The 19,082-nt window shown below is 57.9% G+C and overlaps 1 protein-coding gene across 1 annotated transcript in view; it reads left to right on the top strand.

Annotated features, from left to right (window-relative positions):
- The window catches only part of srrm2 (serine/arginine repetitive matrix 2), a 79,358-nt gene that overhangs the window by 44,226 nt on the left and 16,050 nt on the right, over nucleotides 1-19,082 (top strand). Inside the window, exons 5-11 of the mRNA XM_070872123.1 lie at nucleotides 435-512; nucleotides 1,898-1,960; nucleotides 6,157-6,192; nucleotides 8,132-8,182; nucleotides 9,661-9,762; nucleotides 11,232-11,457; nucleotides 16,147-18,155. Coding sequence (XP_070728224.1) covers nucleotides 435-512; nucleotides 1,898-1,960; nucleotides 6,157-6,192; nucleotides 8,132-8,182; nucleotides 9,661-9,762; nucleotides 11,232-11,457; nucleotides 16,147-18,155 — 2,565 coding nt within the window. The remainder of the gene's footprint in view (nucleotides 1-434; nucleotides 513-1,897; nucleotides 1,961-6,156; nucleotides 6,193-8,131; nucleotides 8,183-9,660; nucleotides 9,763-11,231; nucleotides 11,458-16,146; nucleotides 18,156-19,082) is intronic.

A 19,082-nucleotide genomic window follows, 5' to 3' on the forward strand; every position in this document is an offset into this window, starting at 1 on the left:
TCGCTGCCCCCCTCTCTCTGCCCCCCTCTCTCTGCCCCCCCCCTCTCTCTCTGCCCCCCCCTCTCTCTCTGCCCCCCCCTCTCTCTCTGCCCCCCCTCTCTCTCTGCCCCCCCCTCTCTCTCTGCCCCCCCTCTCTCTCTGCCCCCCCCTCTCTCTCTCTCTCTCTGCCCCCCCCCCCTCTCTCTCTCTCTCTCTCTGCCCCCCCCTCTCTCTCTCTCTCTCTGCCCCCCCTCTTCTCTGCCCCCCTCTCTCTCTCTCTCTCTCTCTCTCTCTGCTTCCTGCACTTGCATGTTTCTGACTCGAGACCCTGGGTACTGCTTTAACCTAAGAGCGATCGCCCAGCGAGCTGCCTTGTTAAACGCTTGTATCGATGAGTCGCAGGCCAGGCGATCCGTTTAACCTCTCCTTCCCCCCTTTCCCTTCGCCTTCCCCAGCTTTGTCCGAGAGCCCACCCGCTCGCGATCGCCTTCACCCAAAAAGAAGAAGAAGAAGAAGGGAAGGAGTCGGGGGCGGTGAGTCTGGATTTAAACCCAGGAACACACCAAGGAAGCACATGGTTTGGAAGGAGTATCACAGGGAAGGTTCGGCCGTGTCGGAGTTCCCCCGACACCCAATATCGTCTCTTCGTTCTAACTTCCCTGCCCGCCCCCTCTCGACCAATCAATGCGCCCCGCATGTTGGGGCGCGCCCTCCCTTCCCCCACACGCCAGTCTGCCCCTCCTAGGGTGCCAAGTATTGCTGGAGACATTATCACCCATCGCTGCCTCCCCCCCACCCACTGTACAGCGCATAATGAGGACTTTATTATCCCCCCACTCCTGATGTCACTCGTGGCTCAGCGGGCAGCTCTCTCGCCTCTCGGTCAGCAGGTCGTGGGCTCAAGTGCCGCTCCAGAGACTTGAGCACAACAAAGTCCGGGCTGACCCTCCAGTGCCGTGCTGAGGGAGCGTGCCGCACTGTCGGATGAGACGTTCAACCGAGGCCCCGCCCTGCTCTCTCTCGGGTAGATGCACACGGTCCCGCCGCTCCGTTTCGCAGAGGGGGAGTTCTCCCCGGAGTCCCGGGGGCCGATAATTCTCCCTCAACCAACTTCACTCCCAACAGGTGATCTGGTCATTCTCGCATTGCTGTTTGTGGGAGCTTGCTGTGCGCAAATTGGCTGCCGCGTTTCCTTCGTCGCAACAGTGAACTACCCTTCAAAAAAAAAAAGTACTTCCTTGGCTGTGAAGGGCTTTGGGACGTCCGGGCGGGGGGGGGGGTGGTGGGGGTCATGAAAGGCCCTATATAAATGTAAGTCTTTCTTTCACTGCCCTCCCACTTGTGTATATTACAAAATAAAGGTGTATGTTACTCCTGATAACAGAATACCGGGGCGGGGGGGGTGGAAGTAAGGTGGGGGGGGGATTCATGGGGGCAGGACAGAGACTTGCCGGGCAGTTTATACACTCTGCCAAGTTCATCCCTCTCTCTTACGACGGAAGGAGGGGGAGGTTTCAGAAGCGGGAAGCAGTCCTCCTTATTTCAACCCCCCCCCCCCCCCTCACTTCTTTCAAGTTGCGCCCGTCTCTTTCGGTGGTGGCGAGGGGGTAAAAGGGAAGCTGCAGCCCTGGCACCATGCCCCTCACCCCAGTTCTGCCGCCGGTACCCCCGGCTACAGCCAGCCCTGCTGCCCCCCCTTTGCTGGCGTGCGGGGGTGGGGTTAGTGAGACACGCTGCCGAGTAATGACGCGCCCTATCGACCGTGCCCACCGACCCCTGCCCCCCCCCCCCCCCTCCCCTCCCCCGGTCCCACCGCGCTGTGTTTGCCAGGCGCCTCAGCCCGCCGGGCATGTGTTAACGGTCGAGCCGCTCTCCCGACGGGTTGTAACGTGTCGCTGTTTCTCTTTGTGGCCTTCAGATCCGAGAGTCCGTCGGCCCGCTCGAAGGAAAAGAAGAAAAAGAGCTCAAAGAAGAAGAGCAGGTACAGCGAAGCCTTTTCCCGCCTTTTTCATGAGAAATAGGTGCAGGAGTCGGCCAAGCGGCCCTTCGAGCCTGCGCCGCCATGCAACATGATCACGGCCAATTCTCTCTCTCGGCACCATATTCCCGCCTTTTCATCAGAACATAAATCCCTGGACAACGTGGACCACTTCCCATATCTCGGGAGCCTCCTATCAACAAGAGCAGGCATTGCTGATGAGATCCAACACCGCCTCCGGCGCAACCTTTGGCCGCCTGAGGAAAAGAGTGTTTGAAGACCAGGCCCTCAAAACTGTCACCAAACTCATGGTCTACAGGGCTGCAGTGATACCCGCCCTCCTGTATGGCTCAGAGACATGGACCATGTACAGTAGACACCTCAAGTCGCTGGAGATATATCACCAGCGATGTCTCCGCAAGATCCTGCAAATCCCCTGGGAGGACAGACGCACCAACATCAGCGTCCTCGTCCAGGCCAATATCCCCAGTAATGAAGCACTGACCACACTCGATCAGCTCCGCTGGGCAGACCACGTAGTCTGCATGCCCGACACGAGACTCCCAAAGCAAGCGCTCTACTCTGAGCTCCTTCACGGCAAATGAACCAAAGGCGGGCAGAGGAAAGGTTACAAGGGACACCCTCTAAGCCTCCCTGATAAAGTGCAATATCCCCACTGACACCTGGGAGTCCCTGGCCAAAGACCAGTCCGGCCTAAGTGGAGGAAGTGCATCCGGGAGGGCGCTGAGCACCTCGAGTCTCATCGCCGAGAGCATGCAGAGACCAAGCGGAAGGAGCGTGCGGCAAACCAGTCCCACCCTCCCCTTCCCTCAACCACTGTCTGTCCCACTTGTGACAGGGACTGTGGTTCTTGTATTGGACTGTTCAGTCACCTGAGAACTCATACTAAGAGTGGAAGCAAGTCTTCCTCGATTCCGAGGGACTGCCTATGATGAAGAAACAGGAGCAGGAGTCGGCCATTCGGCCCCTCGAGCCTGCTCCGCCATTCAATAAGATCATGGCTGATCTGATCATGGACTCAGCTCCATTCCCCTGCCTGCTCCCCATAACCCCTTATCCCTCTTAAATATATTCAGTGACTTGGTCTCCAAAGCCTTCTGGAGTAGAGAATTCCACAGGTTCACCACCCTCCGAGTGTCTGCCGTGTGTTCCCAGTCCTTACCTAATGAGTCCAAAACTGCACTCAATACTCCAGGTGTGGACTCACCAAGGCCCTGTCTAACTGTAGTAAGACATCCTTGCTCCTGTCCTCAAATCCTCTCGCAATGAAGGCCAACATACCATTTGCCTTCCTAACCACTTGCTGCACCTGCATGTTTGGTTTCAATGACCACTTTTTCCCCATACCCAGTGATGTCTTTTGTGTCTAGAAATCTTATCGATCTCCCCCTCAAATATATTCAGTAACTTGGCCTCCACGGCCTTCTGTGGTAGAGAATTCCACAGGTTCACCACCCTCTGAGTGAAGAAATTTCTCCTCATCTCGGGTCCTACCCCGTTCCCTCACCCTTCTCTTTTCCCCCACCCAAAATGGCCACCTTGTTTGACACGGTAACGAGAAGGAACCCTCAGCGGCTTCTGAATCGGGAAAACCGCTCATTCGTGTTATTTTGAACGGGCCCCTGCGGCTCCTTAAAGGGACCGCGCACCCAAATAAAAAATGTACGCGAACATTAGACCGGTGGAGGGGGGCGGTGGAGGGGGAAAGACACAGGAACAGGAGGAGGCGATTCAGCCCCTCGAGCTTGTTGCACAGGAACAGGAGGAGGCCATTCAGCCCCTCGAGCCTGTTACACAGGAACAGGAGGAGGGCCATTCAGCCCCTCGAGCCTGTTACACAGGAACAGGAGGAGGCCATTCAGCCCCTCGAGCCTGTTACACAGGAACAGGAGGAGGGCCATTCAGCCCCTCGAGCCTGTTACACAGGAACAGGAGGAGGCCCATTCAGCCCCTCGAGTCTGTTACATAGGAACAGGAGGAGGGCCATTCAGCCCCTCGAGCCTGTTACACAGGAACAGGAGGAGGCCCATTCAGCCCCTCGAGCTTGTTACACAGGAACAGGGGGAGGCCCATTCAGCCCCTCGAGCCTGTTACACAGGAACAGGAGGAGGCCTTTCAGCCCCTTGAGCCTGTTACACAGGAACAGGAGGAGGCCCATTCAGCCCCTCGAGCCTGTTACACAGGAACAGGAGGAGGCCTTTCAGCCCCTCGAATCAGTTACACAGGAACAGGAGGAGGCCCATTCAGCCCCTCGAGCCAGTTACACAGGAACAGGAGGAGGCCCATTCAGCCCCTCGAGCCTGTTACACAGGAACAGGAGGAGGCCCATTCAGCCCCTCGAGCCTGTTACACAGGAACAAGAGGAGGCCCATTCAGCTTCTTGAGCTGTTCCGCCATTCAATGAGTTCGTGACTGACCCGTGACCTAACTCCATATACCCGCCTTTGGCCCAGGTCCTTTCATACCTTTAGTTAACAAAGCTATCAATCTCCGGGTTAAAATTAACAATTAAATTGTCTGGCTCTAATTTTTAGACTATGCCCCCTAGTCCTAGAATCCCCAACCAGCAGAAATAGATTCTCTCTATCTACCCTATCTGTTCCCCTTAATATCCTGAAAACCTCCAATCAGATCCTCCCCCACCCAACCTTCCAAACTGTCGGGAATACAACCCTAATGTGTGTGGTTTGTGGGGCCTCTGTTTACCATCTTGCCTGAGAGACGGCACCTCTGACAGTGTAGCACTCCCTCAGCAATGTTTCCGACAAGACGCGTGCCCGAGCAGCGCTCTGCGGAGCCCCTGTGGCTCAGTGCGTCAGAAGTTTGTGGGTTCAAGTCCCACTCCAGAGAGGAGCGTGCACAAAATTTAGGCTGACCCTCCAGTGCAGTGCTGAGGGAGTGCTGCCCTGTTGTAGGTGACGTCTTTCGGATGAGACTTCAAAGCGAGGACCCGTCTGCCCTGTCGAGTGGACGTAAAAGATCCCATGGCACTATTTCGAAGAAGAGTTATCCTCTGTGTCCTGGCCCACTATTTATCCCTCAATCAGCATAACTAAAAACAGATGATCTGGTCACTATCACATTGCTGTGTGTGGGAGCTTGCTGTACGCAAATTGGCTGCCGTGTTTCCCACATTACAACAGTGACTACTCTCCAAAAGTACTTCATTAGCTGCAAAGCGCTTTGAGACGTCCGGTGATCGTGAAAGGCGCTATATAAATGCAAGTCTGTCTTTCCCGCGCAGCCGGCTGTTAAATAGGAAATGTTGCGCCTGTGCGGTATTTTGACTGGGCCTCGCCCCTAAAAAAACAATGAATTGTTGTCCCTCAGTTACTGGGAACCATTGGAGTGTCGGCCTGGAGTATGGGGGCTCGTGTCCTGAAATGGGGCTCGAGACCGGCTGATCCTGAATGGCTCTCTGCGCGTGAAGTGTTTGGAGGGACGTGTGAGAGATGCGATCAGGAGCTGCAGGCAGTAAAGAAAGCACATGGCATGCTGGCCTTCATAGCTAGGGGATTTGAGTATAGGAGCAGGGAGGTCTTACTGCAGTAGTAAAGGGCCTTGGTGAGACGACACCTGGAGTATTGTGTGCAGTTTTGGTCTCCTAATCTGAGGAAGGACGTTCTTGCTACTGAGGGAGTGCAGCGAAGGTTCACCAGACTGATTCCCGGGATGGCAGGACTGACATGAGGAAAGACTATCGGCTAGGCTTATACTCACTGGAATTTAGAAGAATGAGAGGGGATCTCATAGAAACTTACAAAATTCTGACGGGACTGGACATGTTAGATGCAGGAAGAATGTTCCCGATGTTGGGGAAGTCCAGAACCAGGGGTCACAGTCTAAGGATAAGCCATTTAGGACTGAGATGAGGAGAAACTTCTTCACTCAGAGAATTGTGAACCTGTGGAATTCTCTACCGCAGAGAGTTGTTGAGGCCAGTTCATTGGACATATTCAAAAGGGAGTTAGATGTGGCCCTTACGGCTAAAGGGATCAAGTGGTATGGAGAGAAAGCAGGAAAGGGGTACTGAGGTGAATGATCAGCCATGATCATATTGACTGGCAGTGCAGGCTCGAAGGGCTGAATGGCCTGCACCTATTTTCTATGTTTCTGTGTATAAGTACTGGGCCCTCCTCGTTCCGCACATTTGAATCTTTCTTCCTTTTGATTTGCAGGTCTCAGTCCAAGTCTAAAAGTAAGAAGAAGCATAGGTAAGTGCAAAGCGTGCCTCTATTGGGAGGGTGTAACCCATTTATACAGACCAGTGTGTTAACAGGGAGCAGTGGAGATCGAGATTACGCTTGTGGGGGAGACCAAAAGTAGGGGGCGTAATATAAGATACGAATAAATCTATCAGGAATTCTTTACCCAGAGAGCGGTGAGAATGTGGAACTCGCTACCACAGGGAGTGGTCGAACCGAATAGTATCGGTGCATTTAAGGGGAAGCCGGATAAACACATTCGGGAGACAGGAATTAGAAGCAGATGGTGATGGGGTGAGATGACGAGGGATGGGAGGAGGCTCGTGTGGAGCAGAAATGGACCAGTTGGGCTGAATGGTCTGTTTGCTGTACTGTAAACTCGAAGCAATGCAGTCATAAGATTTGCAGAAGGGTGTAGCTGGACAAAATAGCTGGCGGAATTCAACCGGGAAAAGCGGAGCATTGCACAGTGACCGAGTAAGTGTGCTCGGCAAGTGGGGAATCAAAATCTGGCTCTAATTAGCAGACTCTTATGTGGAGAAGCAGTTTTTCATCGAAATTTACGGCACAGAAGGGGGCCATTTGGCCCACTGCGCCTGTACCGACCCTTTGATGGAGCGATCGAGTTCGTCCCACTCACCTCTTTCCCCACAGCCCTGTAAATGTTTTCCGTTCAAGTGTTTAGCCAATTCTTACTGGGGAAAAAGATAATCTGCCTTTTAGTGATGTTGGCTGAAGGATAAACATTGGCCCCAAGACGCTGGGGAGAACTCCCCCTGATGATCCAACAGTGTCCCATGGGATCTTTTATGTCCCACCCGACAGGCTCTCGGTTTAACGTCTCATCCGAAAGTCGGCACCTCCGACAGTGCGGCACTCCCTCAGCATCGCCCCTCCGACAGTGCGGCGCTCCCTCTGCATCGCCCCTCCGACAGTGCGGCGCTCTCTCAGTACTGCCCCTCCGACAGTGCGGTGTTCCCTCCGTACTGCCCCTCCGACAGTGCGGCGCTCCCTCAGTACTGCCCCTCCGACAGTGCGGCGCTCCCTCTGCACCGCCCCTCCGACAGTGCGGCGCTCCCTCAGTACTGCCCCTCCGACAGTGCGGTGCTCCCTCAGCACTGCCCCTCCGACAGTGCGGCGCTCCCTCAGTACTGCCCCTCCGACAGTGCGGCACTCCCTCTGCACCGCCCCTCCGACAGTGCGGCGCTCCCTCAGTACTGCCCCTCCGACAGTACAGCGCTCCCTCAGTACTGCTCCTCCCACAGTGCAGCACTCCCTCAGTACTGCCCCTCCGACAGTGCGGCGCTCCCTCAGTACTGCCCCTCCGACAGTGCAGCACTCCCTCAGTACTGACCCTCCGACAGTGCAGCACTCCCTCTGCACCGCCCCTCCGACAGTGCGGCACTCCCTCAGTACTGCCCCTCCGACAGTGCGGCGCTCCCTCAGTACTGCCCCTCCGACAGTGCAGCACTCCCTCAGTACTGACCCTCCGACAGTGCAGCACTCCCTCTGCACCGCCCCTCCGACAGTGCGGCACTCCCTCAGTACTGCCCCTCCGACAGTGCGGCACTCCCTCAGTACTGCCCCTCCGACAGTGCGGCGCTCCCTCAGTACTGCCCCTCCGACAGTGCAGCTCTCCCTCAGTACTGCCCCTCCGACAGTGCAGCACTCCCTCAGTACTGCCCCTCCGACAGTGCGGCGCTCCCTCAGTACTGCCCCTCCGACAGTGCAGCTCTCCCTCAGTACTGCCCCTCCGACAGTGCAGCACTCCCTCAGGACTGCCCCTCCGACAGTGCAGCTCTCCCTCAGGACTGCCCCTCCGACAGTGCGGCGCTCCCTCAGTACTGCCCCTCCGACAGTGCGGGGCTCCCTCAGTACTGCCCCTCCCACAGTGCGGCGCTCCCTCAGAAGGGGACGGCAATCTGACTTTCCGACTGATTCTCCACAGGTCCAGCAGCCCCAAGAGTAAACGTGCGTCGAAGGACAAGAAGAGAAAGAGGTGAGACTTTGCCCTTCAACATTTCCAGGAAACGTTTCTGAAGGAACACTTGCCGGCCCCTCCAGGCCGAATGGGCTTTGTGCTCCCGCTGCCTGGTCCGGCCGGTGAGGGAGACAAGATCCCGCCGGAAACGCCACCACCCAGCGGGGGAGAAGCGGGTTTCTCGTGGGCGATCAACAAAAATTTCAGCCGGAGCGTGGTGGTGGGGGCCTGGAACTTGCTGCCTGGATGAGTAGTCGAGGCAGAAACCCTCACCACATTGAAAAAGGACTTGGACTTAAAGAGCCGTGACCTACAGGGCTACGGATCTGCTGCTGGAAGGTGGGATTAGGCAGGCTAGCTGTTTTGACCGGCACGGACACGATGGGCCGAATGGACTGTTTCTTCGTCGTAATTTTTCTATGATTCAGAGACAGGCTGCTATGTGGGACCTTGTCAAAAGCCTTGCAAAAATGCATATGCACTACATCAGACACACTGCCCTCATTGACCCACCCATCCTCCGCCCCCCCCCCCCCCCCCCCCCGTTACCTCCCCAAAAAATTCAATCAAGCTGGTCCGACACGACCTTCCCTTAACAGATCCGTGCTGACGGTCCTGGATTAATCTGTGTCTTCCTGTGTCCCTGCTCTTCAAGCCGCATTGGGTGTATTCCCGGTTGATTTAACGCCGTGAGGAAGCAGTATGGCCACTAGGAACGGAGAATCTGAAATTCCCCCCCAAATCCCCAAGCACAAATTGATGGAGAGCAAATTTGGGATCTGAGTCGAGCATTACAATCCCCATTACCCATCCCCTGATCCCAGTCTAACATTACAATCCCCATTACCCATCCCTCGATCCCAGTCTAACATTGCAATACCCATTACCCATCCCCTGATCCCAGTCTAACATTACAATCCCCATTACCCATCCCTCGATCTCAGTCTAACATTATAATCCCCATTACCCATCCCCTGATCCCAGTCTAACATTACAATCCCCATTACCCATCCCTCGATCTCAGTCTAATATTACAATCTCCATTACCCATCCCTCAGTCTGTCAACATTACAATCACCATTACCCATCCCCTGATCCCAGTCTAACATTACAATTCCCATTGCCCATCCCTCGATCCCAGTCTAACATTACAATCCCCATTACCCAACTCCGATTCTCGGTCTAACATTACAATCCCCATTACCCATCCCCTGATCCCAGTCTAACATTACAATCCCCATTACCCAACTCCGATTCTCGGTCTAACATTACAATCCCCATTACCCAACTCCGATTCTCGGTCTAACATTACAATCCCCATTACCCAACTCCGATTCTCGGTCTAACATTACAATCCCCATGACCCAAGCCCCCGAACTCCACGTGACGTTACAATCTCAGCCGCCCCACCACCCTCGTCACATTGATGCTACTTTTTGGGCAGTGTTCTGGAAAAGAGCAGTATCTAAATTTATCTGCCACTCTTTGTCTCGCAGGAGCCCAAGCCATTCTCCACCGCGCAAACATCGGAGAGGCTGTAGCTCATCCACCTCGCAGAATTCCTCTTCCTCCGGGAGTTCCTCCCCGTCGCGGAGCAGGTAAGATTCTCTCTCTCTCTCTCTCTCTCCGATTGCATTGAACGGCGCTGGATTAAGCTTAGCCCCCCTGCTGTGCCCAACATTTGAGGTTGTGCACATTCGATCGCGCAGGCATGAGCGAGTTCAACCCGATCAGCTATTTGCCTCCCTCCCCCCCCCCCCCCCCCCCCGTGGAAGGCGGTGACTTGCAGGAGGGCGGTAAACAATAACTGGATCCCCAGGGCACCCTTCCCCGTGGCCCAAATAGTACCTGCGGCAGTGAGCCCCCGCGCGCGCAGAGCAGGAAAGGCCCAGGCTCCATCTGCGGCCTAGTGCTGGGTCAGTTGATCTCAGTTGGTGGGAAAAATAAAAAAGCAAATATTATTTAAATGGGGAGAGATTACAAAGTGCTGCCGTGCAGAGGGATCTGGGGGTACTTGTACAAGAAGCACAAAGTCAGTCTGCAGGTTCAGCAAGTGATCAGGAAGGCCAATGGCATGTTGGCCTTTATTGCAAGGGGGATAGAGTATAAAAGCAGATAACTGTACAGGGTATTGGTGAGGCCACACCTGGAGTACTGCGTGCAGTTCTGGTCTCCGTATTTAAGGAGGGATATACTTGCATTGGAGGCTGTTCAGAGAAGGGCTCACCAGGTTGATTCCTGGGATGAAGGGGTTGACATAAAGAGGAGGTTGGGCCTTTCCATATTGGAGTTTAGGAGCATGAGAGGTGATCTTATTGAAACATTTCAGATACTGAGGGGGCTCACAGGGTAGATGCAGAGAGGATGTTTCCCCTTGTGGGGGAATCGAGAACTAAGGGGCATAGTTTCAGGATAAGGGGCCGCCCATTTAAACCTGAGATGAGGAGGAATTTCTTCTCTCGGAGGGTTGTAAATCTGTGGAATTCTCTGCCCCAGAGAGCTGTGGAGGCTGGGTCATTGAATATATTTAAGGTGGAGATAGACAGATTTTTGAGCGATAAGGGAGTGAAGGGTTATGGGGAGCGGGCGGGGAAGTGGAGCTGAGTCCATGATCAGATCAGCCGTGGTCTTATTGAATGGCGGAGCAGGCCCCAGGGGCCGAATGGCCGACTCCTGCTCCTATTTCTTCTGTGTTTAAGCTCACCTGGTGACATGCAGCAGGAAAGCCCCCAAGCTCTACTCCCCTGGCCTAGTGCTGAGTTACCTAATCTCAGCTGGTGGAAGGAGACTTCAGGGTGAGGGATTACAGGGGGAGCGGTTTCTTGCTGCTCACCATTGGAGAGTGGATGCCACCCTGGCAGAAGATCCCTCCGACGCTGGCTCCCTGGGCTCGTGTGTGGGTAAGGAGGGCAGTTACCGTGTCACTAATGGTGGGCGATTTCCACCTTGTCTGCACTGCAGGAGGGGCGGGTGGGGGGGGCGAGCCTTGGGCGGGCGGGCGGGTTGACGAGAGGACCAAGCGGTCCGTGTTCTGACCGGCCTTTTCTTTTTGTTTTTCCTCCCGCAGGTCCCGCAGCCCGCGGGCCGCCCCCAAAGCCCCCCCGGCACCGCCCGCGGCCAGCCTTTCACCCCGGCCGGCCGCGAGGTCAGAGGCCGAAGGTCGGACGGCAGAAGCGGCTCCCAAACCCTCCCCGGCCCGGGGCCGCTCGGCCTCCCCGGAGAAGCCCGGCGGGAGGCTGCGGAGCGACAGCGGCAGCCCGAACCGCAGCACCGGTGGCAGGAGCAAACGTGAGGTGAGCAAACGGGGTTGGGCGAGGGAGGTGTCTGGGGGCACGGGGGAGGGGAGGGGTCGCGAACCGGGGAGGGGGTTGGGCACAGGTGATGGGAGCGGCCAGCCAGGCTGTTTGGGTGAGAGGGCAGCACGACATGGTCGATGATAAGGGAGTGTATACATGGGCTGTGGGAGGATTAAATGGGTGGGGAGAGTCAGTGATAGGGGAGTGTGTACATGGGCTGTGTGAGGATTAAATGGGTGGGGAAAGTCAGTGATAGGGGAGTGTGTACATGGGCTGTGGGAGGATTAAATGGGTGGGGAGAGTCAGTGATAGGGGAGTGTGTACATGGGCTGTGGGAGGATTAAATGGGTGGGGAAAGTCAGTGATAGGGGAGTGTGTACATGGGCTGTGGGAGGATTAAATGGGTGGGGAGAGTCAGTGATAGGGGAGTGTGTACATGGGCTGTGGGAGGATTAAATGGGTGGGGAGAGTCAGTGATAGGGGAGTGTGTACATGGGCTGTGGGAGGATTAAATGGGTGGGGAGAGTCAGTGATAGGGGAGTGTGTACATGGGCTGTGGGAGGATTAAATGGGTGGGGAGAGTCAGTGATGGAGTGTGTACATGGGCTGTGGGAGGATTAAATGGGTGGGGAGAGTCAGTGATAGGGGAGTGTGTACGTGGCTGTGTGAGGATTAAATTAAAGGACAACGGCCAGAGTGGGAGGCCCCATCTCTGCACGGACGACTGTGTACCCTTCGCATTGCTGGGGCCTCCTCCACGACTGCTGTAAATTTTCAAGCCCCTGGTTCTGGTGCACGTCCATCACCCACACGACGCTGCACCTGGTGGCCTGTGCCAACGTGAGCTTGTTGGAAAGAGCAACAGGCTGGCCTTTGACCTGGGGGGGCGGAGACTCTCGATGTTGCCCGCTCGAAGCGGTGGCCGAAATGCGAGAGGACGGCTTCTGAGCCATTCGTCTGCCCTGTGCCCCTGCTCTTTCTGCAAATATGTTGGCAGATTATGCAACCACTGATGGATGGGACTCCTTAATTGCCCCTCGCCAACGAGAGGGGTAAACTCTGCCTTAGCGGTGCTGCAACGAAGGCTCGCCAGACTAATTCCTGGGCTGAGAGGGCTGTCTTGTGAGGAGAGCTTGTGCAGAATGGGCCCATACACTCTGGAGTTTCGACGAATGAGAGGCGATCTCGTTGAAACACACAAGATACTGAGGGGGATTGACAGGGTCGATGCAGGGAGGATGTTTCCCCCCCCCCCCCGGGCTGTGGAGTCCAGAACTAGGGGTCACACAGTCTCAGGATAAAGGGGTCGGCCATTTAGGACTGAGATGAGGAGAAACTTCACTCGGAGGGGGGTGAATCTTTGGAATTCTCAGCGGGCTCAGCCATGGACTTACAATCAAGGTTGAGATCGCTAGATTTGTGGAGTCTCAGGGAATCGAGGGATGAGGAGATCGGGCTGGAAAGTGGAGTTGTGGTCAAAGATCAGCCATCGTCATCAGCAGTGCTTCGTAGCGAGGATGACTTGCTTCCACGCCAAAAAGGGATGAGTTCCCAGGTGTTTCAATGAAGGACCTAATATTCCAGATCCCGAACTGCATCCTGAAGGGTGGAAGATGGCTGCGCGTGGATTTTTTTTAACGTGGGGTGACCGTTGTACACCAGCCACCACACGGGGCTCGACAGAGCTGGGTCTTGGTCCAGGGGCAAGGGTTAACCAGGACGACTGGAGACCTGCTCTGCTGCACGGACCCAGTGCGCCCACATATCGCACACAGTGTGGGCTGGTCCCGTGCTGCCCCCTGGGCCCTCGCCTCTCCCGGACCCCGAACTCACGCCTCTCCTGGGCTCCAATCACCGACCTGGGTTATGCTGACGGCCATCGCTCTCCTGATAGAGTATAAAAGCAGAGAAGTCCTGCTCCAACTGTACAGGGTATTGGTGAGGCCACACCTGCAGTACTGCGTACAGTTCTGGTCTCCGTATTTAAGGCAGGATATACTTGCATTGGAGGCTGTTCAGAGAAGGTTCACTCGGTTGATTCCGGAGATGCGGGTGTTGACTTATGAAGATAGGTTGAGTAGGTTGGGCCTATACTCATTGGTGTTCAGAAGGATGAGAGGTGATCTTCTCGAAACATATAAGATAATGAAGGTGTATGCAGCCATGATCTTATTGATTGGTGGAGCAGGCGCGAGGGGCCATAGGCCTCCTACTGCTCCTATTTCCTGTGTTTCTTATGTTGAGAAGGCTGTGGTGGGCCCACTTCTGTTTGATACGACTGTGTGGCTTGCAGGGCCATTTCAGAAGGGCACTTAGGAGCAGTGTTTCCCCCTCATTTTGTTTTATAATGCGCTGCCCCTTTAAATGTGCTGCGTATGCGTGCTGTCTCTCCCAGCAACCGCAGCCGGTGAGCGGGGTCTTGTGGCGGCGGGGAGGGAGCATCGGTTGAGTCTAGCAGGTTGTACCGGAGCTGTATGTAGGCCAGACCTGCGCAAGGACGGCAGGATTCCTTCCCAAAAAGGGACGTCCGTGAACCAGGTGGAATTTCTTTCAATGACAGCTTCACGGTCACTTTTGCTGGTGCGAGCCCTTCGTTCCCAGGTCTCTGGGTTATTAGTCCAGTAACGCAACCACTGAACTACCGCACACAGCCTCCAGTCTCGCGTGCGGTGGTGGGGGCTATTTATTTAGTATTCCTGCCCCACAGAGGTACACATTCAGTTTCCCCTTTGGAAGCGGTGGTTCCATGGCTAGCACTCGCGCCTCGGAATCAGAGGGCTGTGGCGAGTCAAGCCGCACTCCAGAGACGGGGCACAAAAATCTAGGCCGACTCTCCAGGGGCAGTACCGAGGGAGTGCCGCACTGTCGGAGGGGCAGTACTGAGGGAGTACCGCACTGTCGGAGGGGCAGTACTGAGGGAGTACCGCACTGTCGGAGGGGCAGTACTGAGGGAGCGCTGCACTGTCGGAGGGGCAGTACTGAGGGAGTGCTGCACTGTCGGAGGGGCAGTACTGAGGGAGTGCTGCACTGTCGGAGGGGCAGTACTGAGGGAGTGCTGCACTGTCGGAGGGGCAGTACTGAGGGAGCGCTGCACTGTCGGAGGGGCAGTACTGAGGGAGTGCTGCACTGTCGGAGGGGCAGTACTGAGGGAGCGCCGCACTGTCGGAGGGGCAGTACTGAGGGAGCGCCGCACTGTCGGAGAGGCAGCACTGAGGGAGCGCTGCACTGTCTGAGGGGGAGCGCTGTCGGAGGGGCAGTACTGCGGAGCGCTGCATTCTGAGGTGCCGTCTTTTGGTTGAGACGTTAAATCGAGGGCCCCGTCTGCCCTTAGCTGGGCATAAAAATCACATGGCAGTATTTCGAAGTAGAGGCAGAGGAGGTCTTTCTACGGCCAATATTTATCCCTCAATGAAAGGCGCTGTATAAATGTCTTTCTTTCGTTTTTACAACCTTGGCACTGCCCTGCGTTGTTTCACTCTCGACCAGCCAGAAGAACAATAATGACTTGCATTCATATTCATACAGCAGCTGTTACTGAGTAAAACGACCCAAGACATGTGGCTGTAGCGTTAATCAGACAAAATGTGATACCGAGCAACGTCAGGAGACGTTGGGACAGGTGACCGAAAGCTCGTTCAAAGAGGTGGGTTTTAAGGAGAGTCTTAGAGAGGCGGAGAGGTCGAGAGGGGGAATTCTAGAGCTTGGGGCTCTTGGCAGCTGAAGGCACGGCCGCTGATGTGGGAAACGTGGCAGCCGGTTTGTGCACAGCAAGCTCCCACAAACAGCAGTGCGATCATAATCTGTTTTTTGTGATGTTGATTAAGAAACATAGAAAATAGATGCAGGAGTCGGCCATTCGGCCCTTCGAGCCTGCACCGCCATTCAATATGATCATGGCTGATCATTCCCTCAGTACCCCATTCCTGCTTTCTCTCCATACCCCTTGATCCCTTTAGCCATTAGGGCCACATCTAACTCCCTTTTGAATATATCTAACGAACTGGCCTCAACAACTTTCTGTGGTAGAGAATTCCACAGGTTCACAATTCTCTGGGTGAAGAAGTTTCTCCTCATCTCGGTCCTAAATGGCTTACCCCTTATCCTTAGACCGTGACCCCTGGTTCTGGACTTCCCCAACATTCTTCCTGCATCTAACCTGTCCCGTCCCGTCAGAATTTTATATGTTTCTATGAGATCCCCTCTCATTCTTCTAAATTCCAGTCAATATAAGCCCAGTCGATCCAGTCTTTCTTCATATGTCAGTCCCGCCATCCCGGGAATCAGTCTGGTGAACCTTCGCTGCACTCCCTCAATAGCAAGAACGTCCTTCCTCAGATTAGGAGACCAAAACTGTACACAATACTCCAGGTGAGGGTTAAATATTGGCCAGGACTCCGGGGATAACTCCCCTGCTTTTCTTCAAAATAGTGCCTTGGGATCTTTTCCGTCTCATCCGAAAGACTGACCCTCCGACAGTGCAACGCTCCCTCAGCACTGCACTGGCGTGTCAGCCTAGATTAATGTGCTCAAGTTCCTGGATCGGGAAGGGCGAGGCCACGGAGGGATTTGGACCCAAGGATGAGTATTTTAACAGGAGTCGTGCCCTTTGGGAGAACCGGGGAGGAGCGTGAGGAATACACGACCGCTTTGTGTGACACTCTTTTTTTGCTTGTTTGTGTCTTACAGAAGTCGGGAGAAGCCTCGCCGGTTCAGAGGTCGCGGCAGCAATCGGCGCCACTCTCACCGGCCCGGAGGACCGAACGCAATTCGTCCCGCTGGACCGACAGGCAGGAGTCCTGCTCGCCGGCTCGTAGCCGCGCCTCGACCGAGCGGGGCAGCGGGGGCCGGAGGCACTCCCCCGATCGCGGCAGGGCGTCGCCGCCGGCGAGTGGGCGCACCCGCACCCCGCCGGCCCGTGGCGCCCGCCGCTCGCCCGCCAGACCGGCCTGGAGCCCGCCGGGGCGGGAGGGCTCCTCGCCGGGCCGGGGCCGCTGGCACGACCGGAGCCCCCCGGCCCGTGGCCGGCCGTCGCCCAAGAGGAGCAGCAGGGCCTCCCCCCGGCGCGGGCGTTCGTCGCCAAGGAGGAGCGCGTCGCCCAGGCGGGAGAGGTCGTCGCCCCGGGGCCGGGACGGGTCGTCGCCGAGGAGGGGCGGGGCCTGGGCCGGCCGCTCGTCGCCCCGGCGGGAGAGGTCGTCGCCCCGGCGCGGCAGGTCGTCGCCCCAGCGCAGCGTGACCCCGAGGCGGGAGAGGTCGCCGCCGAGGTGGTGGAGGTCGTCGCCGGGGCAGGGCAAGGCTCGGCGGAGCAAGTCGCCGAGGAGGGGCAGGTCATCGCCGAGGAGGGGCAGGTCGTCCCCCGAGCCGTGCAAAGCGTCGCCGAGGCGGAGCGTGACGCCAAGGCGCGAAGGGTCGTCGCCAAGGAGGGGGAGGTCACCGCCGAGGCAGAGTAAGGCATCGCCCAGGAGGAGCAAGTCGCCAAGGCGCGAGAGGTCATCACCAAGGAGGGGGAGGTCACCGCCAAGGCAGTCAAAAGCATCGCCAAGGAGGAGCTCGTCGCCCAGGCGAGAGAGGTCGTCGCCAAGGCGAGAGAGGTCGTCGCCAAGGCGAGAGAGGCCGTCGCCAAGGCGGGGGCGGTCACCGCCAAGACTGGCAGTAGCATCGCCCCGCAGGAGCCAATCACCGAGGCGCGAGAGGTCGTCGCCGCGGCGCAGCAGGTCGTCGCCAAGGAGCAGCAAGTCGCCACGGCGCGAGAGGTCGTCGGCGGATCGTAGCCGGTCGCCGCCAGCCTCCGGAAAGTCATCGCCGCGGGCGGGGGGGAGGTGGTCCCCCTGGCAGGGCAAGACCTCGGAGCGGGCGAGCCCGTCGCCCGCGGAGAGGGCGAGGTCGTCGCAGGCGGAAGAGCGGCCGGCGCCGAGCCAGGGGCGGCTGTCGCCCAAGGGCAGCCAGGCCTCGCCGAGGAAGGGGAGCTCGGCCAGCAGCAGGAGCCCATCGCCCGAGGCCCGGAGGCCGGAGCCCGCCGGCCAAGATTCGGCCTTGCCCGGCGAAGAGGGCGCAGCGCCGCCGCCTTCGTCCGAAGCCAAGCCACGGTCTCCGGCGAAAAGACGTCCGTCGCCGGGAGCCGGCGGTGAGGGGCCGCCCGCACCCAGGGCCAAGGCCTCGCCCGAGCGGGGCCGCTCGCCGGAGGGGTTGCCACCAGCGCACGGGGCCCAGGGCGGCTCCCCGCCCGCCAGGAGGAGCGCCTCGCCCAGGAAGGACGCCTCGCCGGCGGCGAGGAAGAGGCGCGAGGGGTCGTCGTCCGACGGGAGCCCCCCGCCTGGCCGGCTGGCCAACCTGCCGGCCTCGCCCCGGCCCCGCGCCTCCTCCAGCCGCTCCCCCTCTCGCAGCCCGGAGCGGCCCAAGCTGGCGTCCCGCTCCCCTCCCGCCGCCGACGGCAAGGGCCGGGCCAAGTCCCCCCCGCCCTCGCGCTCGCCCTCCCCCGCCCCGGCCAAGGCGGCCGGGGGCCCCCGCGAGGCCAAGGAGCCCGGCCCTCGGGCCTCGCCGGCCCGGCCCAAGGGCGGGCGCCCGGCTCGGCCCCAGCCGCCGCCGTCCCCCGACCGCAAGAGGCGCGGGGCCTCTTCCCCGTCCAGCTCCAGCTCGTCCGGCTCCAGGAGCAGCAAGTCGCCATCGCCCGCCAGGGAACGCAATGGTCGCAGGAACCGGTGAGCACAAGGTGGCGGCTGGGGGGGGGGGCGTGGGGTGGGGGGGGCTGTCGGCTTCACATTCAGCCCAGTGCCGGAGAGGGTGGGAAACCTTCCTTAGGAATTGTGCTCAAATCATGGGGGGGCGGGGGATCGAGACCCATGGGGGATGCTCGACAGTGGGAGGGAACGGGGGGAAGTGCCCGAGGGGGATTGATGCTCGATGTACGGGAGTGGAGAATCCAGGGGCCAAAGGGATCGACCCCAGGAAACTGAGCCCCCCACACCCCGACACACATACCCACACACACAGAGCAGGAAAGGGCCAGGCTCCATCCCCGGCCTAGTGCTGAGTTAGCCTGATCTCACACCCGATGTGGGACTGAGCCACACACACACACACAGCAGGAAAGGGCCAGGCTCCATCCCCGGCCTAGTGCTGAGTTAGCCTGATCTCACACCCGATGTGGGACTGAGCCACACACACACACACACACACACACAGCAGGAAAGGGCCAGGCTCCATCCCCGGCCTAGTGCTGAGTTAGCCTGATCTCACACCCGGTGTGGGACTGAGCCCCCCCCCCCCCCCCCCCCCCCCCACACACACACACACACAGCAGGAAAGGGCCAGGCTCCATCCCCGGCCTAGTGCTGAGTTAGCCTGATCTCACACCCGGTGTGGGACTGAGCCCCCCCCCCCACACACACACACACACACACACACACACACACACAGCAGGAAAGGCCCAGGCTCCATCCCCGGCCTAGTGCTGAGTGGGCCTGATCTCACACCCAGTGTGAGACTGAGCTCCCCCCCCACACACACACAGCAGGAAAGGCCCAGGCTCCATTCCCGGCCTAGTGCTGAGTTAGCCTGATCTCACACTCTGTGTGGGACTGAGCCCCACATTTGGGGGGGAAGGGTGGTTGGTTTGGGAGAGGGGT

Source organism: Pristiophorus japonicus, unplaced genomic scaffold (genome assembly GCF_044704955.1).
Source record: "Pristiophorus japonicus isolate sPriJap1 unplaced genomic scaffold, sPriJap1.hap1 HAP1_SCAFFOLD_29, whole genome shotgun sequence".
NCBI lineage: Eukaryota > Metazoa > Chordata > Chondrichthyes > Pristiophoridae > Pristiophorus > Pristiophorus japonicus.